This window comes from Salvelinus alpinus, chromosome 14 (assembly GCF_045679555.1).
Source record: "Salvelinus alpinus chromosome 14, SLU_Salpinus.1, whole genome shotgun sequence".
NCBI classification, from domain to species: Eukaryota; Metazoa; Chordata; class Actinopteri; order Salmoniformes; family Salmonidae; genus Salvelinus; species Salvelinus alpinus.
In genome coordinates, this window is record NC_092099.1 from 33,258,124 (window position 1) to 33,284,693 (window position 26,570).

The following is a 26,570-nucleotide window of genomic DNA, read 5'->3' on the forward strand; positions in this document are numbered from 1 at the left end:
TTTGGACAATTAATAGACTGCAGTAATTAAAACCAAATAAAAACATCTGTCTTACCCAAGACCGGAGTCTACGCAGACTGGTGCACCATAGCCAATCAGAGCTACAGTAGGCCTATATGCAGATAATCCATTTGCCACACAGACCTGTCATCATTCACTTTGAACTAGACTGTGTGTTTACAGGCAGGAGCAACAGTAATACTTTAGACCATTAGAACGCATTCACCAAAAGCTCCAAAATACACATGAATGGATTTCTGCAAATATGTAAATGTGTCCTCTTACGTTTGGGAACTTTACAGTCCTATTGATCAAACAACCATAAAAAGGTAGACTATCTCTCACTCAGTTATGCACATCAACAACAGCAAGATCAACAACTAATGCTAGCCAGAGTGAGATGAGCTAAAATCTAAAGAGGGAGCATTAGATAAACCCTCTCAAACTTTTTCAGCTACTTGGCCATCGAAATTGCACTGATTAACAATGGTGAGTAGTAGCCTGCTCGTCCCACGTTTTGACAACTGAATGGGAACTTGCCTGCCCGCACATTTGATCAATGCCAAATACATTTGATTGACGACTATGGGTGCGTTTGTAAATTGCCTTCAGTATGTCAGAGTGCACTCTGTGTTGTTCGTAAATTGAGAGCACACTGCACTGTTGACACTGGACGCACTGGCCGAGGAGTAAGGTTGATCTGAGCATTCCTCACAATTACAGTCAAACACCCAAGCTAACTGTCTAAAGTTGGCTAGCTTCCTTGCTACTCCCAGACACAAATGACACCTCATTCTGACCATTTTATTCGCCCTAGCAGACCTGGTTATTCGCCCTAGCAGACCTGGTTAGGCTGTTTGCATGTTACCTAGACGGTGCTGCTGGTAACAATTGACAGTGGTCATATTCGGCGGTGTTGCGTGTTGGTAAATTCATCAGTTATCCTTCACTCTTAGATGAGAGTGCTCTGAAATTGGATTAGATAGCCAGAGTGAATTTACGAACGCACAAGATATGCTAACTGCATAACGGCCGTTTTTGTCCAAAATATTGAGTCATTGAAACTGAAAAAGTGCATCCCGAATGGGTGGAGGTAACAAACAATGTACCAGGCCAGCTGTGATTTACAACCTGATATTATTTGGGACTACAAAGAAATGTATTGGTGAATTATATTAATCATGCATTGAACTGCATCCATCTATTCTGCCAACAATGCCTTACTGTACGTCATGGAATGTTGAGTCAAATAGAACCAATTTTTTAAACCTCTTATAAAGTTAGTTTTGTAGTATGAACTGGAAATTTAATATTTTTGATTGATGTGACTGTCTGTTTGTTTCTTATCTGCAAAGTAGTTAAAACGCTGTCTGTTCCACTTAAAGTAGAATAACATTTGCCTGTTCCCTTTCAATGTGTTCTATACTCTTTATTTGGACTCATTCCACCACAAACTACAGAGATGTTGAGGCAGAAACATGATCAATCAACACGAAGCTCTCTCTCTCTATTCCAGGTCCCCCCTCCCCTCCTCGTAACGTGGTCTTCAACCTGAACGACACCTGTCTACAGTTGGAGTGGTCTCCTCCCAGCGACATGGGTGGTCGCAGGGACCTGACCTATAACGTGCTATGTAAGCGATGCGGCCCAGAGCCCGACCAATGCCAGCTTTGTGGGGAAGAGCTTCGCTTTGTGCCCCGCCCCCAGGGCCTGACTAACGCCACCGTAACGGTGATGGACTTCTCTGCTCACGCCAACTACACCTTTGAGATTGAGTCACTGAATGGAGTGTCTAAAATGATTAACTACCCGAGACCTGTGGCCGCCATTACTGTCTCCACCGACCAGGGCGGTGAGTACACCTATACACTGACCTCTAACCTCTGACCCTGACCTCTTACCCTTAAACCCTCTGACTAGGGTGTCCAATTAAAATACATATTTTACCAATATATGTTAATTTTGTGTCTAATCCTCTAAAACCAATGGTCCACACCTCATGTCTCTAGCATAATCCGTTCAAAAGTTATTGGAGTTTTTACCCCTGTAGGATGGCCAGAATTAGGGTGACTAAATCAAGAGAAAAAAAGTGGTAAAAAATCTGGAAAATTGCATCGTGTTAGCTAGGCTGGATTCTGTGCAAGAATGAAGGCTACTGACTGTCTAAAAGGCTCACTTTCCCCATTGAACTCATCTTTCTCTTTGAATCCGCGGGACATAAAACAATATAGAGGTCAAATGGATAGCGATTATGACACATGACATATAGTATTTTCATATTTTAGTGTACGCTTTTGATATTAATTCAAAACTTTTTCGAAGATTTCTCCCAAAAACAAGCATATCTCTGTGCAATGCCAGTGGAGCACTGAGCGTATACCAAGCTTTTTATTTTCAAAGCCTTTTACATTTAATTCAGCTTGCGTCATGCTAATTTAGCTTTTTGCAACCCGCGGAAACAACTTTCAAGACGACAACCACAAAACGGTAAATCCTCAAAAGTTGTTCCGAGCAACCTGCACTGCTATGTCAACCGAGCTCGGTGCGTATTATCAGATGTTTTAGGTTACCAAATCCAACTTTGTGGATATGATGTTTAAACTTCTTAAGTATAGGGGGCATTATTTTTGTTTTTTGGCTAAGAAAACGTACCCATTTGAAACTGCCTATTTCTCAGCCCCCGAAACTAGAATATGCATATAATTGTCGGATTAGGATAGAAAACACTCTAAAGTTTCCAAAACTGTCAAAATATTGTCTGCGAGTTTAACAGAACTGATATTGCAGGTGGAAACCTGAGGAAAATCCAATCAGGAAGTGCCTCTTTTTTTTAAACCTCTTTGTTCTTATGCATGCCTATCATCCATTTAAAGGGATATCAACCAGATTCCTTTTTCTATGGCTTCCCTAAGGTGTCAACAGTCTTTAGACATAGATTCAGGCTTTTATTTTGAAAAATGAGCGAGAACGATCACATTGCGTAAGTGGATAGGTGGGGGCTCTCAGAGTGAGTTTTGCGCAACAGAGAAAGGCGGCCATTGTTTCTCCCCGTCCTATTGAAAAACCAACACTCCCGGTTGATATATTATCGAATATATATTTGAAAAACAACCTGAGGATTGATTATAAAAAACGTTTGACATGTTTCTGTGGACATTATGGATATTATTTGGAATTTTCGTCTGCGTTGTCGTGACCGCTCTTTCCTGTGGATTTCTGAGCATAACGCGCCAAACGAAGGTATTTGGATATAAAGTTGTCTAACTGGGAGTCTCGTGAGTGAAAACATCCGAAGATCATCAAAGGGAAACGATTAATTTGATTGCTTTTCTGATTTTCGTGACCAAGTTACCTGATGCTAAGTGTACTTAATGTTTGGTCGAGCGATCGATAAACTTACACAAACGCTTGTATTGCTTTCGCTGTAAAGCATAATTTCAAAATCTGAGACGACAGGTGGATTAACAAAAGGCTAAGCTGTGTTTTGCAATATTGCACTTGTGATTTCATGAATATGAATATTTTTTTGTAATATTATTTGACTGCGGCGCTATGCTATTCAGCGTTGCTGATGACAATTATCCCGATACCGGGCTGGGTAGATCAAAAAGATATGTCAGAGAAAGACGCCACTGAATGATTAATGTATTTTCTAACATAATTGAAATGTCATCACCAAAGCGCATTTTCACCCACTCTGGCCAGAGTGGGTGGACAACCTACTCTAACCCCTAAACCCCTTAACCCTGACCCGTGGCGCCACGGCCGCCATTACAGTCACCACCGACCAGGGCGGTGAGTACACTCACACCCATGCACACATACACTGTCACATACACTCTCAATGCACAGTGTACAGTCTCTCTGTAAAGCATTATGCACAATATGTCCTCTGCGTGATAAAATGGCTATAGTTCTCATCTATCGATGCACGATATATCGGTGAACATATCGGAATCGGACGATATTAGCTAAAAATGCCAACATCAGCATCGGCCCGATGTCTAGTTTAACGCCGATGTTAAAAAACGATTTCAAAGCTACCGTGCATACCTATATAACGTAGGTACATGACGTAACGACGCCGCGTAAAATGTTGACAAACACGTGTAACACAGCATTCCTAACCTAGCCCACAATGTCTGCTGTGTGGATCGAGCAGCCAACAAGACGAGCAGTGATTTGAAAGAGTAAGAACATTTCTGTGAGATACCTCAAAGGTGAAATCCATTAATGCCAAGATAATGTTATTCATTGCCCTTGACAATCAACCGTTCTCTGTCGTGGGTGATGTTGGCTTTGGGTAGAAACTGATGGGTAGAAACTGCAGTCATTTTCATTATTCTTAGCAATGATTTAGGAATCCTTGAGTAAGTATTAGCTAGGTTGCCACTTGTTGTTCGCCTATTGAAATTGAACGTCAGTTCATGAAAATAAGTTGCTAGCCAGCTACTTAACCCTGTTGCGCAAAGCTAATGTTATAAGCAGCCAGCTAGCTTCATCTGGCTAGTGATGCTCGACCAGACCAGGTTATGTGTTGTGAAGCTAGTCACAATAAGGATTAAGCACAATAGTCGAATTTGTGGTTTGCCTTCAAAATAAAAGTATGTCATTGACGGTGATGCAAATGAATACAAACAGTAGAATTATGCCACACTTTTATTTTGAAGGCTAACCGCAAAGTCCACTATTGTGGCTAATCCTTATTGTGGCTAGCTTCACATAGATAGGTCCGACCACCATTAATCAAATAAGAACTGTCTTATAAATTAGGGTTGTTTTAGATGATGACACCTAGCTATATAGTTAGCTAGCTAACTATAGCTACTGAAACAAATGTCGTGTTGCTATGTTTTTGGAGAAGAACATTGTTTGCATCCACGAGCTATCTTGCTTTTTTTATGACAAGCACTGTATGTGCACGATCATAACATATGTATCGATGAATTGTTGTGACATGTGAAATACGAGTGACATGCTGACCAGACCGGACACATCGCCTGCGCGAGCGTCGCAAAATACATTTTGAAATCCATGTTATTCAATTATTGCACCCACACTGCTCGCGCGCGCCAACGAGCGTCTGCGTTGCCAACGGCTAAAATAGAAGTCCTTTCTATTTCTGACGCTGATCGCGCTGAAAGTCCTGCCTCTCCCATCTCCTCATTGGTTTATAGAAGCAGGTACCCACGTGCCATCTCCTCATTGGTTATACCCTTACGTGGGTGATAGAAAGACGAACTGTTTTGCCGGTAGTCGTGGTAATACTATGAAAGTTTAGATGCGATCACCATATAAGTTCATTGATGAAAAAGCCTGGAAGGAGGAGAGATGCCTAGAAACGATTCGGTTGACCGTTTTATGTGTGGATTAATTGTCGGAATAGAGGACCTTGTGCAGTTCAGGTAAAATAACAACTCAGTGTTTATATCCCAGGACAAATTAGCTGGCAACAGCAAGCTAGCTAAATAGGACAAATTAGCTAGCAAGTGCAAGCTAACTAGCTAAATTGCCATACATGTTTAATGCTTTTTGACCTGTCCCCAAATTAATGTCATAGGTTCAGAGTTTGTTTTGATATTTTAACCTGCGTGTCGTGATCGCGTTTGGTGTAGGGGGACATAAATGTATGCACGATAGCGCACGATGGTGCACGTGCGTATCCGGTTTGGGCTCCATGTAATTGTGTAATAACTATGTAGAAAATAACACTATTTGACGTGTCAAATAAGCTGGTTGACCAATCAGGACCTGAATATGACTGCACGTCACATAATAATTTAACGCGTTAATACATTTTTTACGTAGTTATTACACATTGATTACACTCACTTGTATTTCATATGTCACAACGATTCATCGATACATTCATCGGTCATAAAAAAAAGCTAGCTAGCTCATGAATGCAAACAATGTTCTTTCCCATAAACATAGCAACACGACATCTGTTTCAGTAGCTATAGCTAGCTAGCTAACTATATAGCTAGGTGTCATCATCTAAAATAACCCTAATTTATAAGACAGTTCTTATTTGATTAAAAGACTCAAACGGTGTTCCATAGAAATCCTGGTTGAGAATGAAACAACTGAACAAATGGGAAAGAAATAGGTTTTGATCGTGTTTTACTGATAATGGGGACATACGTAAACTTTTTGGTCAGTGTGGTGTGCGTGTGTGTGTGTGTAATCTTATTTACAATGACGGCCCGGACGATGCTGGGCCAATTGTGCGCTGCCCTATGGGACTCCCAATCACGGCCGGATGTGACACAGCCTGGATTCGAACCATGTACTGTAGTGACGCCTCTTGAACTGAGATGCAGTGCATTAGACCGCGGCGTCCATGTGTGTATGTTAACTATTTAACTGTACCAGAATGCTTAAAAGGCCGCAAAAATGTTTAATACTGGTTATCTGTATCGGTATCAATTTTTTTGGCAAGGAAAAAAATAGAATATCGGTATTTGCCAAAAATGTAATGTCGGTGCATCACTATTCTCATCTGTACGAATGACATTTTTTTAATGAATAACATTTTATTTTCGTGTCAAATCGCCAATTGGCAACCCGTCCTTTATGGGATTAATTGACACATAAACATACATTACAATAATTCACTATGGTAATTAGATTATACATCTTCTTCCGGTGTTCTCTGCATTGCATAAAAATAGAGAAAAAAAACAAATCAATACTTAATAGTAAATAATTAGCAAACTGTGTTCTGTCTCTGTCTGTCTCTGTCTCTGTCTCTCTGTCTCTGACTCTGTCTCTGTCTCTGTCTCTCTCTGTCTCTCTCTGTCTCTCTCTCTCTCTCTCTCTCTCTCTCTCTCTCTCTCTCTCTCTCTCTCTCTCTCTCTCTCGCTCTCTCTCTCTGTTTCTCTTTCTCTCTCTCTCTCTCTCTCTCTCTCTCTCTCTCTCTCTCTCTCTCTCTCTCTCTCTCTCTCTCTCTCTCTCTGTCTCTCTGTCTCTCTCTCTCTCTGTCTCTCTCTCTCTCTCTCTCTCTCTCTCTCTCTCTCTCTCTCTCTCTCTCTCTCTCTCTCTCTCTCTCTCTCCCTCTCTCTCTCTCTCTCTCTCTCTCTCTCTCTCTCTCTCTCTCTCTCTCTCTCTCTCTCTCTCTCTCTCTCTCTCTCGCTCTCTCTCTCTCTCTCTCTCTCTCTCTCTCTCTCTCTCTCTCTGTGTGTGTGTCCTTGAGGGTGTGTAAATGTGTCTGCTAGATGTAATCTATTATTCTATTACACACAGGACACAGTGGCGTCCACAGACAGACAGTCCTGCAGGTCATTCTGGGTAATATCCCCTCTGTTATTTCATTACCAGACACAGGCAGGCTGGCTTTTATCTGACAAGCAGACTACTGTAGCAGGCTGGCTAGGTGCAGAAGCACGGTTACCTTTAGTATAGCTTTCATCTTCAGACGTCACTCTCATCTCACTTTTACTTTGCAGATAGGGCCTGGAGTTTTCTACGTTTTTGTTGCATCATTTGTGTAAACACACTCTCTATCTATCTCTTCCTCTTAGTCTTCCTTCTCTCTGACACACAGTCTGTCCCTCTCACACTCTCTATCTATCTCTTCCTCTTAGTCTTCCTTCTCTCTGACACGCAGTCTGTCCCTCTCACACTCTCTATCTATCTCTTCCTCTTAGTCTTCCTTCTCTCTGACACACAGTCTGTCCCTCTCACACTCTCTATCTATCTCTTCCTCTTAGTCTTCCTTCTCTCTGACACACAGTCTGTCCCTCTCACACTCTCTATCTATCTCTTCCTCTTAGTCTTCCTTCTCTCTGACACACAGTCTGTCCCTCTCACAATCTCTATTTTCCATTTCTCTCTCTCTCCCGCTCTCACACACATGCACCCACAGTGTGTGGAGATTTCTAAGGAATAGGGATTACCAGTGGGGTGCCTTGGCCCTGAGTAAATCCCATCACATTTGGAGAAGAAGAGAAGAGTCTGGGGAAATGATGTGGATTAACAGGCTGCTACCAGTAGCATGGTTCTGCCCCTATCTGTCTGATTGACTATTTTACTATCTCTGTAAGGACTCAGAGGATCGCTACAGCTCACACTGACACACACACACACACAGAGATACACACCATAAGAAATTGAGAACTGGAGAACATGACAGGTCTTTTATACCGTGGAGAATCCGGAAAATATCACACAGTGAACAAGTCAATACTTTTTATTATGCTTTTATTTGACATCAAACTGTAGAGTAAAGTAAAGTACTTAAGTAAAAATACTTTAAAGTACTATTTAGGTAGTTTTTTGTGGTATCTGTACTGTTACTATTTATATTTTTGACTGCTTTTAATTGACTACATTCCTAAAGTAAATAATGTACTTTTTACTCCATACATTTTCCCTGACACCCAAAAGTACTTGTTACATTTTGAATGTTTAACAGGACAGGAAATGGTCCAATTCACACACTTATCAAGAGAACATCCCTGCTCATCCCAACTGCCTCTGATTTGGCGATCTCACTAAATGCTTAATTTGTAAATTATGCCCCTGGCTATCCGTAAATTTTAAAAACAAGAAAATGGAAAGGAATTTGAAGTTATTTATACTTTTACTTTTGATACTTAAGTATATTTCAAATCAAATACTTTTAGACTTTTACTCAAGTAGAATTTTACTGGGTGACTCCACTTTTACTTGAGTCATTTTCTGTGAAGGTGTCTTTACTTTTAATCAAGTAGGACAATTGGGTAGTTTTCCCACAACTGCTTCCATCGAAGACATGCAGCTTTGCCTCTGTGTTTTGTCAATGTGGTGATGTATTTTGAAGGAGAGATGGTTTTGATGAGACTCCCTCTCTGCAATACTGGTTGGAGACTCAAAACCACAAAAGCACCCACACACAGTTCCTCACGCCCAGTGAGCTAATGAACAGAGGTTGCTATGAACAGTTAACCTCGCGTATCCTCCCTGAGCCCAGGCAGTATGGCCGCCCTGCCCCACCAGGTATCCCAGAGGGCTGTGGGAGCCCCCTACCAGGTGACTGGGTCATGCCTGGTGGAACACAGGACGCCGCTGGGAGGAAGGGTGGGGGCCAGCTGTCAGTCGCCACGGCAGCAGAGTGTGATTGACGCGTCGGGGGAGTTGCGGTGGAGAGGAAGTGGAAAGTTAATTGAATGTTGGGAGAAGTGAAGTGAAAGACTAAACCCAAGAGAGAGAAAGTGAGAATGACGGAGGGATGATATAAACGTCTGGAGAGGTGAGAGAGAGTGAGAGAGACAGATTGAAGGACAGGGAGAGAGAGGACAAAAGGGAGTAGACAGGAAATGAAAGAGTGTGTGGGCGAGGTAAAGGAGGGTGGAGAGGGGAAGACAGAGAGGTAGATAGAGAGGAAGACTTGGGAAAGGAGGAGACAGATGGAGGAGTGGAGAGAGGGCTAGAGGAAGGAGGAGCATGAGGAGATGCCCTAGAAACAGGGGAGTTTCTTTAATCAGGGGAAGCAGCTGGCTAATCGTGTGTTTCACCAAAGCAATCAGAGAGGGAGGGAGAGGGAGAGAGGGCGTGAGAGAGAGAGAGGCTGCTCCTCTCCAGTAGGAATATATTAGTAGCTCCATGCTGAAGGAACTTCACTTTAATCATGTCCTCTCCCAGTTAAAGAGGAGATAAAGTGTTGTGAGCATGCCTGTTAATATCAAACATGCTACATGGTAACCTTTCAGTAGTTGCTAAAGGTCTGCTCATTCACTGATAATGACTCTCCCTCTGGCTCAGGCTAGTTGTCTGTGTCTTTACAATATATTTGTAACGGTTGTTGTCGGGAGAAAGAGAGGACCAAGGTGCAGCGTGGTAAGTGTTCATCTTATTTAATGAAAGTGAACACTTCAAAATACAAATGAACAAAGTGAAAACCGAAACAGTTCTATCTGGTGCAGACACACAAAGACTGAAAATAACCACCCACAAAACCCAACAGAAAACAGGCTACCTAAATATGGTTCCCAATCAGGGACAACGATTGACAGCTGCCTCTGATTGAGAACCATATCAGGCCAAACACAGAAATAGAAAATCATAGAAAAACGAACATAGACAACCCACCCAACTCACGCCCTGACCATACTAAAACAAAAGACAAAACAAAGGAACTAAGGTCAGAACGTGACAATATTAGACTTTTCCTCTTCCTATCCTCCTCTTCCTCAACTTTCCTCCCCTTCCTCACCTCTGATCCCTTTCCTCTCCTCTCATCCCTTTCCTCTCCTCCCTTTTCTCTCCTCTCATCCCTTTTCTCTCCTCTCATCCCTTTACTCTCATCTCTTTCCTCTCCTCTCATCCCTTTTCTCTCCTCTCATCCCTTTACTCTCATCCCTTTCCTTTCCTCTCCTCTCATCCCTTTCCTCACCTCCCCTTCCTCCTATCCTCCCCTTCCTTTCCCCCCCTTCCTATCCTCCCCTTCCTTTCCTCCCATACCTTTCCTCTCCTCCCTTTCCTCTCCTCTCCTCCCATACCTTTCCTATCCTTTCATTCCTCTCCTCCCCTTCCTCTCCTCCCCTTCCTCTCCCCTCCTCCCTTTCCTCTCCTTCCTTTCCTCTCCTTCCTCTCCTCTCCTTCCTCTTATCGCCTTCCTCTTCTCTCCTTCCTCCCCTCCTCCCTTTCCTCTCCTTCCTCTCCTCTCCTTCCTCTCCTTCCTTTCCTCTCCTCTCCTTCCTCTTCTCTCCTTCCTCTTCTCTCCTCCATTTCCTCTCCTTCCTCACCTCTCCTTCCTCTTCTCTCCTCCCTTTCATCTCTTCCCCTTCCTCTCCTCCTCCTCTTCTCTCCTGTACCAGTAGTCCAATCTCCAATACCTATGGCAGGTGCATGTATTAGGCCATATACACCATACCTGGATCTTGTTGAGTGTTTAATAAAGGTGAGGGATGTGTTTGTAAATGGTGTGTACTGTGTGACCGCAGGTAGTGTAGTGTGGTGTGCTGTAGGGCTGGAGTGTGGCCTTGCAGGAGGGAGAGTGGTAGTAAATACAGGCCAACTCAGTGCTCTGTTATTAGCCTGTGATTTATACTGCTGTGGCTTACAGAGCGCCCTTGGCACCACCACCCCACCACAGCCCTGTAACCACCTCTATTACAGGTGTGTGTGCGTGCGTGTGTGCGTGATGCTAGTGGGACAAGTCTCATAGGGATGTCCGTACGACCTTTCACTGCCAGGGTCATCTTCATCATCACTGACACACACACACTTGTCTTCTTTATAGCCCCTGTACAGGGAGATACGCAGCGGCAATAGGATCGGATAAATGCATTTGACAACTCGCACATTTCTGTACTGATTTATCAGAGTATTTATCCTAGTAATGCCTCTGTTTTCTCACGCTCTCTCTCCTGCTTTCTATCTCTCTTTCTCTCTTGCTTTCTCTCTCTCCTTCTGCTTTCTTTCTCTCTCTCCTTCTGCTTTCTCTCTCTCCTTCTGCTTTCTCTCTCTCTCTCTCTCCTTTTGCTTTCTCGTTCTCTCTCTTTTTGCTTTCTCTCTCTCTCCTTCTGCTTTCTCTCTCTCTCCTTCTGCTTTCTCTCTCTCTCCATCTGCTTTCTCTCTCTCTCTCCATCTGCTTTCTCTCTCTCTCTCCATCTGCTTTCTCTCTCTCTCCATCTGCTTTCTCTCTCTCCATCTGCTTTCTCTCTCTCTGTTTTTGCTTTCTCTCTCTCTCCCCTTCTGCTTTCTATCTTTCTCTCTCTCTCCTGCTCTCTCTCTCTCTCTCCTGCTTTCTCTCTCTCTCTCCTTCTGCTTTCTCTCTCTCTCTCTCCTTCTGCTTTCTCTCTCTCTCCATCTGCTTTCTCTCTCTCTCTCCATCTGCTTTCTCTCTCTCTCTCCATCTGCTTTCTCTCTCTCTCCATCTGCTTTCTCTCTCTCCATCTGCTTTCTCTCTCTCTGTTTTTGCTTTCTCTCTCTCTCCCCTTCTGCTTTCTATCTTTCTCTCTCTCTCCTGCTCTCTCTCTCTCTCTCCTGCTTTCCCTCTCTCTCCTTCTGCTTTCTCTCTCTCTCTCATTCTGCTTTCTTTCTCTCTCTTTCTCGTTCTGCTTCCTCTCTCTCTTTCTGCTTTCTCTCTCTCCTGCTTTCTCTCTCTCCTGCTTTCTCTCTCTCTCCTTCTGCTTTCTCTCTCTCTCTCCTTCTGCTTTCTCTCGCTCTCTCTCTCTCCTGCTTTCTCTCGCTTTCTCTCTCTCCTTCTGCTTTCTCTCGCTCTCTCTCCTTCTGCTTTCTCTCTCTCTCTCCTTCTGCTTTCTTTCTCTCTCTCTCATTCTGCTTTCCCTCTCTCTCCTTCTGCTTTCTCTCTCTCGCTCATTCTGCTTTCTTTCTCTCTCTTTCTCGTTCTGCTTCCTCTCTCTCTTTCTGCTTTCTCTCTCTCTCTCCTGCTTTCTCTCTCTCTCCTGCTTTCTCTCTCTCTCCTTCTGCTTTCTCTCTCTCTCTCCTTCTGCTTTCTATCTCTCTCTCTCCTGCTTTCTCTCTCTTTCCTTCTGCTTTCTATCTCTCTCTCTCTCCTGCTTTCTCTCGCTCTCTCTCTCTCCTTCTGCTTTCTCTCTCTCTCTCCTTCTGCTTTCTCTCGCTCTCTCTCTCCTGCTTTCTCTCGCTCTCTCTCTCTCCTTCTGCTTTCTCTCGCTCTCTCTCCTTCTGCTTTCTCTCTCTCCTGCTTTCTATCTTTTTCTCTCTCCTTCTGCTTTCTCCCTCTCTCTCCTTCTGCTTTCTCTCTCTCTCTCCTTCTGCTTTCTCTCTCTCCTGCTTTCTATCTATCTCTCTCTCTCCTTCTGCTTTTTCTCTCTCTCTCTCCTTCTGCTTTCTCTCTCTCTCCCCTTCTGCTTTCTCCCTCTCTCTCCTTCTCCTCTCTCTTTTTCTCTCCTTCAGCTTTCTTTCTCTCTTTCTCTCTCTCCTTCTGCTTTCTCTCTCTCTCCTGCTTTCTCTCTCTCCTGCTTTCTCTCTCTCTCCTTCTGCTTTCTCTCTCTCTCTCCTTCTGCTTTCTCTCTCTCCTTCTCTCCTTTTGTTTTATCAGTCTTTGTTGCAATGAAATAGAACTCACCACATGTTGTGATAGGCAATACAAATGCATTACATCCATTATTGTTAGTCCTGTGGCTATAAAGAGACAGGGATGGTTGTATTAATTTAGCACTCTACAGTCAAAATTCTCCTTGCAGTTAAAGTCTCCAACTTAATGAGAATGCAGAACTCTTGTAATTGATTACTGAGTAGTAAAGTTTTAAAACTCAGAACAGATAACATGCACGCATAAACACAATACCAACACACACCATTTAACACTCAAGACCTACAGCTCAGATCCACGGCTCGGTTGGATGAAAGAACCTGCCTCTTGTACTGAAGTAGTACCTCACCTAGCAGAACGTTATCCACATCCTTCACATATCAATGCTGCTTGTGACTGGGATATAGTCAGTGGTACTGTACTGTATAGTGAATATTGCTGGGATGCTCTTCGGTCCATCAGAATGAACTATGATCAGAACAGTCTGTGTTGTAATGTTCTGTATTGCCGGTAATGTGTTAGAGTGGGTCTGTATGTCTATAATAATGTGTTCTCAGGTGGGGCTTCATCATGGTGTGTGTCTGGGTCTGGGCAGACATTAATAACCACTGTCTCTCTTTCTCTCTCTCTTTCTCTCTGTCTCTCTCTTTCTCCCTCTGTCTCTCTCTCTGTCTCTCTTTCTCTCTGTCTCTCTCTTTCTCTCTGTCTCTCTCTCCCTCCCTCTGTCTCTCTCTCTTTCTCTCTGTCTCTTTCTCTCTGTCTCTCTTTCTCTTTCTCTCTGTCTCTCTTTCTCTCTCTTTCTCTTTCTCCCTCCCTCTCTCTCTCTCTCTCTCTCTCTCCCTCCCTATGTCTCTCTCTCTTTCTCTCTTTCTCTTTCTCTCTGTCTCTCTCTTTCTCTTTCTCTCTGTCTCTCTCTTTCTCTTTCTGTCTGTCTCTTTCTCTCTGTCTCCCTCTCCCTCTCTCTCCTTCTCCTCTCTCTTTTTCTCTCCTTCAGCTTTCTTTCTCTCTCTCTCTCTCTCTCCTTCTGCTTTCTCTCTCTCCTGCTTTCTATCTATCTCTCTCTCCTTCTGCTTTATCTCTCTCTCTCCTTCTGTTTTCTCTCTCTCCTGCTTTCTATCTTTTTCTCTCTCCTTCTGCTTTCTCCCTCTCTCTCCTTCTGCTTTCTCTCTCTCTCTCCTTCTGCTTTCTCTCTCTCCTGCTTTCTATCTATCTCTCTCTCTCCTTCTGCTTTCTCTCTCTCTCTCTCCTTCTGCTTTCTCTCTCTCTCCCCTTCTGCTTTCTCCCTCTCTCTCCTTCTCCTCTCTCTTTTTCTCTCCTTCAGCTTTCTTTCTCTCTCTCTCTCTCTCTCTCTCCTTCTGCTTTCTCTCTCTCCTGCTTTCTATCTATCTCTCTCTCCTTCTGCTTTCTCCCTCTCTCTCCTTCTGCTTTCTCTCTCTCTCTCTCCTTCTGCTTTCTTTCTCTCTCTCTCATTCTGCTATCCCTCTCTCTCCTTCTGCTTTCTCTCTCTCTCTCATTCTGCTTTCTTTCTCTCTCTTTCTCGTTCTGCTTCCTCTCTCTCTCTTTCTGCTTTCTGTCTCTCTCTCTTTCTACTTTCTCTCTCTCTCTCCTGCTTTCTCTCTCTCTCCTGCTTTCTCTCTCTCTCCTTCTGCTTTCTCTCTCTCTCTCCTTCTGGTTTCTATCTCTCTCTCTCTCTCCTGCTTTCTCTCTCTCTCCTTCTGCTTTCTATCTCTCTCTCTCCTGCTTTCTCTCGCTCTCTCTCTCTCCTTCTGCTTTCTATCTCTCTCTCTCTCCTGCTTTCTCTCGCTCTCTCTCTCTCCTTCTGCTTTCTCTCTCTCTCTCCTGCTTTCTATCTATCTATCTCTCTCTCCTTCTGCTTTCTCCCTCTCTCTCCTTCTGCTTTCTCTCTCTCTCTCCTTCTGCTTTCTCTCTCTCCTGCTTTCTATCTATTTCTCTCTCCTTCTGCTTTCTCCCTCTCTCTCCTTCGGCTTTCTCTCTCTCTCTCCTTCTGCTTTCTTTCTCTCTCTCTCATTCTGCTTTCCCTCTCTCTCCTTCTGCTTTCTCTCTCTCTCATTCTGCTTTCTTTCTCTCTCTTTCTCGTTCTGCTTCCTCTCTCTCTCTCTTTCTGCTTTCTGTCTCTCTCTTTCTGCTTTCTCTCTCTCTCTCCTGCTTTCTCTCTCTCTCCTGCTTTCTCTCTCTCTCCTTCTGCTTTCTCTCTCTCTCTCCTCTGCTTTCTATCTCTCTCTCTCTCTCCTGCTTTCTCTCTCTCTCTCCTTCTGCTTTCTATCTCTCTCTCTCTCCTGCTTTCTCTCGCTCTCTCTCTCTCCTTCTGCTTTCTCTCTCTCTCTCTCCTTCTGCTTTCTATCTCTCTCTCTCTCCTGCTTTCTCTCGCTCTCTCTCTCTCCTTCTGCTTTCTCTCTCTCTCTCTCCTTCTGCTTTCTCTCTCTCTCCCCTTCTGCTTTCTCCCTCTCTCTCCTTCTCCTCTCTCTTTTTCTCTCCTTCAGCTTTCTTTCTCTCTCTCTCTCTCTCTCTCTCCTTCTGCTTTCTCTCTCTCCTGCTTTCTATCTATCTCTCTCTCCTTCTGCTTTCTCCCTCTCTCTCCTTCTGCTTTCTCTCTCTCTCTCTCCTTCTGCTTTCTTTCTCTCTCTCTCATTCTGCTATCCCTCTCTCTCCTTCTGCTTTCTCTCTCTCTCTCATTCTGCTTTCTTTCTCTCTCTTTCTCGTTCTGCTTCCTCTCTCTCTCTTTCTGCTTTCTGTCTCTCTCTCTTTCTACTTTCTCTCTCTCTCTCCTGCTTTCTCTCTCTCTCCTGCTTTCTCTCTCTCTCCTTCTGCTTTCTCTCTCTCTCTCCTTCTGGTTTCTATCTCTCTCTCTCTCTCCTGCTTTCTCTCTCTCTCCTTCTGCTTTCTATCTCTCTCTCTCCTGCTTTCTCTCGCTCTCTCTCTCTCCTTCTGCTTTCTATCTCTCTCTCTCTCCTGCTTTCTCTCGCTCTCTCTCTCTCCTTCTGCTTTCTCTCTCTCTCTCTCTCCTGCTTTCTATCTATCTATCTCTCTCTCCTTCTGCTTTCTCCCTCTCTCTCCTTCTGCTTTCTCTCTCTCTCTCCTTCTGCTTTCTCTCTCTCCTGCTTTCTATCTATTTCTCTCTCCTTCTGCTTTCTCCCTCTCTCTCCTTCGGCTTTCTCTCTCTCTCTCCTTCTGCTTTCTTTCTCTCTCTCTCATTCTGCTTTCCCTCTCTCTCCTTCTGCTTTCTCTCTCTCTCATTCTGCTTTCTTTCTCTCTCTTTCTCGTTCTGCTTCCTCTCTCTCTCTCTTTCTGCTTTCTGTCTCTCTCTTTCTGCTTTCTCTCTCTCTCTCCTGCTTTCTCTCTCTCTCCTGCTTTCTCTCTCTCTCCTTCTGCTTTCTCTCTCTCTCTCCTCTGCTTTCTATCTCTCTCTCTCTCTCCTGCTTTCTCTCTCTCTCTCCTTCTGCTTTCTATCTCTCTCTCTCTCCTGCTTTCTCTCGCTCTCTCTCTCTCCTTCTGCTTTCTCTCTCTCTCTCTCCTTCTGCTTTCTATCTCTCTCTCTCTCCTGCTTTCTATCGCTCTCTCTCTCTCTCTCTCTCCTTTCTTTCTCTTCCGCCCTCTCAGGACATATCCATGTTTTAATGGTGTGTGTTTGTCATAGTAGATAGTGTCAGTGCATGTCATTATATTTCAGATAAATATGTGTAGATTTATTAGGGCTGTTTTTCACCAGATGAAGAAAGACCAATGACATACTGTATCATACAGTTAAGACATTTATTGTTTGGCCTTTTGTGTGTTTTTACTTTAACAAGGCATTAAATATTTTCTTTACCCCTTGTTTTGACTGAGTGTATTTTTTTGTTTTATCAGTCTTTGTTGCAATGAAATAGAACTCACCACATGTTGTGATAGGCAATACAAATGCATTACATCCATTATTGTTAGTCCTGTGGCTATAAAGAGACAGGGATGGTTGTATTAATTTAGCACTCTACAGTCAAAATTCTCCTTGCAGTTAAAGTCTCCAACTTAATGAGAATGCAGAACTCTTGTAATTGATTACTGAGTAGTAAAGTTTTAAAACTCAGAACAGATAACATGCACGCATAAACACAATACCAACACACACCATTTAACACTCAAGACCTACAGCTCAGATCCACGGCTCGGTTGGATGAAAGAACCTGCCTCTTGTACTGAAGTAGTACCTCACCTAGCAGAACGTTATCCACATCCTTCACATATCAATGCTGCTTGTGACTGGGATATAGTCAGTGGTACTGTACTGTATAGTGAATATTGCTGGGATGCTCTTCGGTCCATCAGAATGAACTATGATCAGAACAGTCTGTGTTGTAATGTTCTGTATTGCCGGTAATGTGTTAGAGTGGGTCTGTATGTCTATAATAATGTGTTCTCAGGTGGGGCTTCATCATGGTGTGTGTCTGGGTCTGGGCAGACATTAATAACCACTGTCTCTCTTTCTCTCTCTCTTTCTCTCTGTCTCTCTCTTTCTCCCTCTGTCTCTCTCTCTGTCTCTCTTTCTCTCTGTCTCTCTCTTTCTCTCTGTCTCTCTCTCCCTCCCTCTGTCTCTCTCTCTTTCTCTCTGTCTCTTTCTCTCTGTCTCTCTTTCTCTTTCTCTCTGTCTCTCTTTCTCTCTCTTTCTCTTTCTCCCTCCCTCTCTCTCTCTCTCTCTCTCTCTCCCTCCCTATGTCTCTCTCTCTTTCTCTCTTTCTCTTTCTCTCTGTCTCTCTCTTTCTCTTTCTCTCTGTCTCTCTCTTTCTCTTTCTGTCTGTCTCTTTCTCTCTGTCTCTCTCTCCCTCTCTCTTTCCCCCTCTCTCATCTATACCCTACCACCAGCTGCACACACAATAACAGTAGCAGCTGAAAGGAGAGGATGTGGAGAGAGAAGGGACAGGGGGAGCAGAGGAGAGGGGGAGATAAAAGGGAGAAAGACAATGGAAAGATACGATTGGTTAAATATGATCTCTTTCCATTCTCTTGCTCAGTCTTATAACTTGTTTGGTTTTAGAATTCCATGTAGTGTATTTACTCCTGTACCTCAGAGACATGTAGATAAAGGTGAAGTGGAGGATTCATCTGTTTCCTCTCTATTTACTGTCCGTTTATAAGTATACTGAGCCGCCGCTGTCTCGGTCTAGCCGTCGCTGTCTCGCCGCTGTCTTAGTCTAAGTCCATGTGAGAAACTGAATGGACGACACACACTGTTCTGTGTGTAGGACAGAAATGATTTGGACACACTGTATCAAACACACAATGACACCAAAATTGTGAAGAGAAAGCACTATGTTCTTTGAGAAAATATATATTTTTTAAATATAAGGTCAGGGATAGAGGTGAGGTTAGGGTCAGGGTTTAGGTTAGTGGATAAAATCACATTTGTGGCCAGACATAGGTGAATGGTCCCATTATAAACCAACCAGTATCTCTTTCTCTGTTCCAGAAATCCTAACTCTCACACCCCCAGCCATAGTAAAGTCATGTACATCATTGACTTCTGATCGTTCTACAACAGATCAGTGACTGACATGTTGTCCATTAGTAATGATAAAAGGTAGACGTATCAGCCTGTCTGCCTGCAGGTGTGTGGAGATCCTCTGACTTCACCATGTGTGTGTCCTGTAACTGCTCACTGACCTCTCCATCCCAACCCTCAGATCCCCTCAGAGAGAACAAAGCCCTGCACTGGGGTGGTACGGACAAGTGTGTGTAGAGTTGATCTGATTGCTGTTGCTCTCAGAACTGAGGGTGGTCAGGGGTTAGAGGTCAGGGGATGGTATGCCTCTCTGACCCCTATAGCTAGCCTCATCCCAGGGCCTAGAGAAAAGGATGGAGCAGGGCAGCTTCGAAGCCTCTACTCTCTAGTCTAGTAGGTGTGTAATATGACTGGCTGGGCTGGCCTCTCTGTTCTGTTCCTCCACAATGTAATTACAACTGAGCTTTGAAGTAGAACACTGAGAGGACCAGAGGTGAGAGGACAAGTGGGGGAGAGAGAGAGCAAGGGAGAGAGAGAATGGGGGAGTGGAGAGGGTGAGTGAGGCTGTGGCTGGTAGGACAGAGGCACAGCAGTCCAGTTGGTGTCTGAACCACTGAGGTAACAATAGGAGACTCTCCAAACTACGCTGTGTGCTCATATGTCACGTTTGCACTTCGCTCATATGTCGTGCATATTTTTTGAGTCTATTTTTTATTTAGATCATTGAAGACATCTGCTTCTTTTAAATAATTATAAATTCATTTCGAATTCAATTTTCAACTCTTTTTAAAAATGTGGTCTGCTACCTTTATGGACCTGTAGCCTTTGCCGACTCCACCTTCTAATCATGCCTTGACTTTGAAAGCTGATTTTCAAATAGCAGAGGGAAAGGTGAGATATCAGGGGCTTCTTTTAATAGAGTTGGAGAACCAAGGAGAACTCAAGGTTATAGCAGAGATCTGGTTAACTCTCTTCAATGTCACATCCGCTGTGTGTGTGTGTGTGTGTGTGTGTGTGTGTGTGTGTGTGTGTGTGTGTGTGTGTGTGTGTGTGTGTGTGTGTGTGTGTGTGTGTGTGTGTGTGTGTGTGTGTGTGTGTGCGTGCGTGCGTGCGTGCGTGCGTGCGTGCGTGCGTGCGTGCGTGCGTGTTGTGCACGCGTGCGTGCATGCGTGCGTGTTGTGCACAGGCGAACCGGTCTTGTTTAGGAGAAGCTATCTAAGGTAGAACATCCCCTACATTTTAATGAACAGCAGCACGCTCTTTCCTACTCCCCAGGAGGTTACCTGAAACAGAGAATCCCCCTCCCAAAATCAGGATGTGTTTTGAAACCAGTCAGAGTTCCTGCACCCAGGCAGAAAGTAATTGGGAATCTAAACTGCTGTGCTTTCCCAAAAAGGTCTGGTGAGAGATGCTGCAAGTTGATGAGAGGAGGATTCACACCCAGAAAATAGGCTAGCTTTCAAACATTCATTTATTGATGTAACCTAGATAACTTCCCAAGATCTTGCAGTGCAGCATGTGAACTAGAGTACCCTTCCTAGCTGTGTTCATCCATTACACTAACGCTGTGTAAGTCCTTTGTGTATGGCTAGGAGAATGCAGTCAAAATGCTGTGTGTGCACCCTTGCACAAAAACACATACTGAACCCACTAACACAACAGTTCCCAAACTAGGGGTTGCTACCCCATGTTGGGTCACCTGATGTGAAAATGGGGTCACAAGAGAATTTCCAAAATCCTGATAAAAACTCAGATGTAATAATACATATGCATTGGGAAAGTGTTCAGACCCCTTCCCCTTTTCCACGTGTTGTTACGTTACAGCCTTATTCTCAAATTGATTCAATTACAAATGTTCCTCTCTACACACAATACCCCATAATGACATCACAATACCCCATAATGACATCACAATACCCCATAATGACATCACAATACCCCATAATGACATCACAATACCCCATAATGACATCACAATACCCCATAATGACATCACAATACCCCATAATGACAAAGCAAAAACAGTTTTTTAGAAATGTTTTCTAATAAAATATAAAAAAATACAGAAATACCTTGTTTACATAAGTACATAACTATGAAACTCTAAATTGAGCTCAGGTGCATCCTATTTTACTAGGCAAGTCAATTAAGAACAAATTCTTAATTTGGATAAATGCATTTGGGGATGATCTCTGCATGTGTGATTCCCACCGCTGGTTAACCATGCTGGTTAAGTGTGCCTTGAATTCTAAATAAATCACAGGCAGTGTCCCCCAGCAAAGCACCCCCACACCATCACGCCATCACACCTCCTCCTCCATGCCTCACGGTGGGAATCACACATGCAGAGATCATCCGTTCACCTACTCTGTTTCTCACAATGACACGGCGGTTGGAACCAAAATTCTCAGATTTGGACTCCTTAGACCAAAGGACAGATTTCCACCGGTCTAATGTCCATTGCTCATGTTTCTTGGCCAAAGCAAGTCTCTTCTTCTTATTGGTGTCTTAAGTAGTGGTTTCTTTGCAGCAATTCCACCATGAAGGCCTGATTCACGCAGTCTCCTTGAACTCAGTGAAGCATTTATTTGGTCTGCAATTTCTGAGGCTGGTAACTAATGAACTTATCCTCTGCAGCAGAGGTAACTCTAGGTCTTCCTTTCCTGTGGCCGTCCTCTTGAAACCAGTTTCATCATAGCGCTTTTTTGCGACTGCACTTGAAGAATCTTTCAAAGTTCTTGAAATTTTCCGAATTGACTGACCTGCATGTCTTAAAGGAAGGATGGACTGTTGCTTATTTGAGCTATACTTGCCATAATATGGACTTGGTCTTTTACCAAATAGGGCTAACTTCTGTATACCACCTCTACCTTGTCACAACACAACTGATTGGCTCAAATGCATTAAGAAGGAAAGAAATTTCACAAATTAACTTTTAAGAATGTCACGTTCCTGACCTGTTTTCCTTTGTTATGTGTTTGTTTTAGTTGGTCAGGGCGTGAGTTGGGTGGGTTGGTCTAGGTTTGTTTTTCTATGTTGGGATTTTGTGTTTGGCCTGGTATGATTCTCAATCAGAGACAGGTGTGTATCGTTGTCCCTGATTGAGAGTCATACTAAGGCAGCCAGGGTTTCACTGGTGTTTTGTGGGTGTTTGTTTCCTGTGTCAGTGTTTGGGCCACACAGGACTGTTTTCAGGTTAGTCACGTTTGTAGAGTTTCGTAATTTGTAGTGTTTGTTGTTTGTTCATTAAAACATGAATACCTCCTACTCCGCATCTTGGTCCGATCCATGCTCCTCCTCGTCTGAGGAGGAGAACGACATTGACAGCCGTAACAGAAACACCCACCAAAACAGCATCAAGCGGAGTGGAGAAGGAAGGCAGGAACAACAGCAATGGTGAAAAGAGGAATGGACTTGGGAGGAGATCCTAGACGGTAAAGGACCCTGGGCAGAGCCAGTGGAGTGTCGCCGCCCCAAAGCGGAGCTGGAGGCAGCGAAAGCGGAGAGGAGTTTGTATGAGGCTAAAGCAAGGCAGAGCGGCTGGAAGCCCGAGAGGCTCACCCAAAAATGTCTTGGGGGGGGGGATAAAGGGGAGTGTGGCGAAGCCGGGTTGGTTACCTGAGCCAACTCCCCGGGCTTACCGTGGAGTGAGAGGGCGTCGTACTGGTCAGACACCGTGTTATGCGGTAAAGCGCACGGTGTCCCCAGTACGCGTGCTTAGCCCAGTGCGGGCTATTCCACCTTGCCGCACTGGGAGGGCTAGGTTGGGCATCGAGCCGGATGTCATGAAGCCGGCCCAACGTATCTGGCCTCCAGTACGTCTCCTCGGGCCGGCGTACATGGCACCAGCCTTACAGGTGGTGTCCCCGGTTCGCCTGCATAGCCCAGTGCGGGCTATTCCACCTCGCCGTACTGGCAGGGCTACGGGGACCATTCAACCTGGTAAGGTTGGGGAGGCTCGGTGCTCAAGAGCGCGTGTCCTCCTTCACGGTCCGGTATATCCGGCGCCACCTTCCCACCCCAGCTCAGTACCACCAGTGCCTACTCCACGCACCAGGCTTCCAGTGCGTTTCCAGAGCCCTGTTCCTCCTCCACGCACTCTCCCTATGGTGCGTGTCTCCAGCTCAGTGCCTCCAGTTCCGGTACCACGCACCAGGCCTACTGTGCGCCTCAGCAGGTCAGAGTCGGCCGTCTGCTCAACGCCGCCTGCACTGCTCGTCTGTCCAGCGCCGTCTGAGCTGCCTGCACTGCCTGCCTGCCCAGCGCCGTCTGAACTGCCTGCCTGCCCAGCACCATCTGAGCCATCCGTCTGCCCAGCGCCGTCTGAGCCATCCGTCTGCCCAGCGCCGTCTGAGCCATCCGTCTGCCCAGCGCCGTCTGAGCCATCCGTCTGCCCAGCGCCATCTGAGCCATCCGTCTGCCCAGCGCCATCTGAGCCATCCGTCTGCCCAGCGCCATCTGAGCCATCCGTCTGCCACGAGCCTTCAGAGCCGCCCGTCTGTCCCGAGCCATTAGAGCCGTCCGTCAGTCAGGAGCCGCTAGAGCCGTCCGTCAGTCAGGAGCTGCCAGAGACGCCAGCCAGTCAGGAGCTGCCAGAGACGCCAGCCAGTCAGGAGCTGCCAGAGACGCCAGCCAGTCAGGAGCTGCCAGATCCGCCAGCCAGTCAGGAGCTGCCAGATCCGCCAGCCAGTCAGGAGCTGCCAGATCCGCCAGCCAGTCAGGATCTGCCAGAACTGCCCTTCAGTCATGAGCTGCCCTTCAGTCATGAGCTGCCCTTCAGTCATGAGCTGCCCTTCAGTCATGAGCTGCCCTCCAGTCATGAGCTGCCCTCCAGTCATGAGCTGCCCTCCAGTCATGAGCTGCCCTCCAGTCATGAGCTGCCCTCCAGTCATGAGCTGCCCTACAGTCATGAGCTGCCACTCAGTCCGGAGCTGCCACTCAGTCCGGAGCTGCCACTCATCCTGGTGCTGCCCCTTATCCTGGTGCTGCCCCTTATCCTGGTGCTGCCCCTTATCCTGGTGCTGCCCCTCAGTCAACTGCTACCCCTCAGTCTGTTACTGCCTTTTGGAATAGCGGGATTGACATGGAGGGTGAATATTGGGAGGAGGCCACGGAGGCGGGGGTTGACTATGGTGGGGTGGGGACCACGACCAGCGCCAGAGCCGCCACCGTGGACAGACGCCCACCCAGACCCTCCCCTAGACTTTGTGCTGGTGCGCCCGGAGTTCGCACCTTAAGGGGGGGGTTCTGTCACGTTCCTGACCTGTTTTCCTTTGTTATGTGTTTGTTTTAGTTGGTCAGGGCGTGAGTTGGTCTAGGTTTGTTTTTCTATGTTGGGATTTTGTGTTTGGCCTGGTATGATTCTCAATCAGAGACAGGTGTGTATCGTTGTCCCTGATTGAGAGTCATACTAAGGCAGCCAGGGTTTCACTGGTGTTTTGTGGGTGTTTGTTTCCTGTGTCAGTGTTTGGGCCACACAGGACTGTTTTCAGGTTAGTCACGTTTGTAGAGTTTCGTAATTTGTAGTGTTTGTTGTTTGTTCATTAAAACATGAATACCTACTACTCCGCATCTTGGTCCGATCCATGCTCCTCCTCGTCTGAGGAGGAGAACGACATTGACAGCCGTAACAGAAACACCCACCAAAACAGCATCAAGCGGAGTGGAGAAGGAAGGCAGGAACAACAGCAATGGTGAAAAGAGGAATGGACTTGGGAGGAGATCCTAGACGGTAAAGGACCCTGGGCAGAGCCAGTGGAGTGTCGCCGCCCCAAAGCGGAGCTGGAGGCAGCGAAAGCGGAGAGGAGTTTGTATGAGGCTAAAGCAAGGCAGAGCGGCTGGAAGCCCGAGAGGCTCACCCAAAAATGTCTTGGGGGGGGGGGATAAAGGGGAGTGTGGCGAAGCCGGGTTGGTTACCTGAGCCAACTCCCCGGGCTTACCGTGGAGTGAGAGGGCGTCGTACTGGTCAGACACCGTGTTATGCGGTAAAGCGCACGGTGTCCCCAGTACGCGTGCTTAGCCCAGTGCGGGCTATTCCACCTTGCCGCACTGGGAGGGCTAGGTTGGGCATCGAGCCGGATGTCATGAAGCCGGCCCAACGTATCTGGCCTCCAGTACGTCTCCTCGGGCCGGCGTACATGGCACCAGCCTTACAGGTGGTGTCCCCGGTTCGCCTGCATAGCCCAGTGCGGGCTATTCCACCTCGCCGTACTGGCAGGGCTACGGGGACCATTCAACTTGGTAAGGTTGGGGAGGCTCGGTGCTCAAGAGCGCGTGTCCTCCTTCACGGTCCGGTATATCCGGCGCCACCTTCCCACCCCAGCTCAGTACCACCAGTGCCTACTCCACGCACCAGGCTTCCAGTGCGTTTCCAGAGCCCTGTTCCTCCTCCACGCACTCTCCCTATGGTGCGTGTCTCCAGCTCAGTGCCTCCAGTTCCGGTACCACGCACCAGGCCTACTGTGCGCCTCAGCAGGTCAGAGTCGGCCGTCTGCTCAACGCCGCCTGCACTGCTCGTCTGTCCAGCGCCATCTGAGCTGCCTGCACTGCCTGCCTGCCCAGCGCCGTCTGAACTGCCTGCCTGCCCAGCACCATCTGAGCCATCCGTCTGCCCAGCGCCGTCTGAGCCATCCGTCTGCCCAGCGCCGTCTGAGCCATCCGTCTGCCCAGCGCCGTCTGAGCCATCCGTCTGCCCAGCGCCATCTGAGCCATCCGTCTGCCCAGCGCCATCTGAGCCATCCGTCTGCCCAGCGCCATCTGAGCCATCCGTCTGCCACGAGCCTTCAGAGCCGCCCGTCTGTCCCGAGCCATTAGAGCCGTCCGTCAGTCAGGAGCCGCTAGAGCCGTCCGTCAGTCAGGAGCTGCCAGAGACGCCAGCCAGTCAGGAGCTGCCAGAGACGCCAGCCAGTCAGGAGCTGCCAGAGACGCCAGCCAGTCAGGAGCTGCCAGATCCGCCAGCCAGTCAGGAGCTGCCAGATCCGCCAGCCAGTCAGGAGCTGCCAGATCCGCCAGCCAGTCAGGAGCTGCCAGAACTGCCCTTCAGTCATGAGCTGCCCTTCAGTCATGAGCTGCCCTTCAGTCATGAGCTGCCCTTCAGTCATGAGCTGCCCTCCAGTCATGAGCTGCCCTCCAGTCATGAGCTGCCCTCCAGTCATGAGCTGCCCTCCAGTCATGAGCTGCCCTCCAGTCATGAGCTGCCCTACAGTCATGAGCTGCCACTCAGTCCGGAGCTGCCACTCAGTCCGGAGCTGCCACTCATCCTGGTGCTGCCCCTTATCCTGGTGCTGCCCCTTATCCTGGTGCTGCCCCTTATCCTGGTGCTGCCCCTCAGTCAACTGCTACCCCTCAGTCTGTTACTGCCTTTTGGAATAGCGGGATTGACATGGAGGGTGAATATTGGGAGGAGGCCACGGAGGCGGGGGTTGACTATGGTGGGGTGGGGACCACGACCAGCGCCAGAGCCGCCACCGTGGACAGACGCCCACCCAGACCCTCCCCTAGACTTTGTGCTGGTGCGCCCGGAGTTCGCACCTTAAGGGGGGGGTTCTGTCACGTTCCTGACCTGTTTTCCTTTGTTATGTGTTTGTTTTAGTTGGTCAGGGCGTGAGTTGGTCTAGGTTTGTTTTTCTATGTTGGGATTTTGTGTTTGGCCTGGTATGATTCTCAATCAGAGACAGGTGTGTATCGTTGTCCCTGATTGAGAGTCATACTAAGGCAGCCAGGGTTTCACTGGTGTTTTGTGGGTGTTTGTTTCCTGTGTCAGTGTTTGGGCCACACAGGACTGTTTTCAGGTTAGTCACGTTTGTAGAGTTTCGTAATTTGTAGTGTTTGTTGTTTGTTCATTAAAACATGAATACCTACTACTCCGCATCTTGGTCCGATCCATGCTCCTCCTCGTCTGAGGAGGAGAACGACATTGACAGCCGTAACAAAGAAGGCATACCTGTTAATTGAAATGCATTCCATGTGACTACCTAATGAAGCTGGTTGATAGAATGCCAAGAGTGCGCAAATCTGTCATCAAAGCAAATGGTGGCTACTTTGAAGAATCTCAAATATAACATATATTTTGAT

General features: G+C 46.4%; 1 protein-coding gene across 3 annotated transcripts in view; it reads left to right on the plus strand.

Annotated features, from left to right (window-relative positions):
• The window catches only part of LOC139538808 (ephrin type-A receptor 6-like), a 241,830-nt gene that overhangs the window by 161,152 nt on the left and 54,108 nt on the right, over positions 1 to 26,570 (plus strand). For all 3 annotated transcript variants that reach the window (XR_011667814.1, XM_071341263.1, XM_071341262.1), the window contains exon 7: positions 1,517 to 1,852. Coding sequence is in view for 2 of the 3 variants with exons in the window: in XM_071341263.1 (XP_071197364.1) it covers positions 1,517 to 1,852 (336 nt within the window). In the remaining variant the exon portion in view is untranslated. The remainder of the gene's footprint in view (positions 1 to 1,516; positions 1,853 to 26,570) is intronic.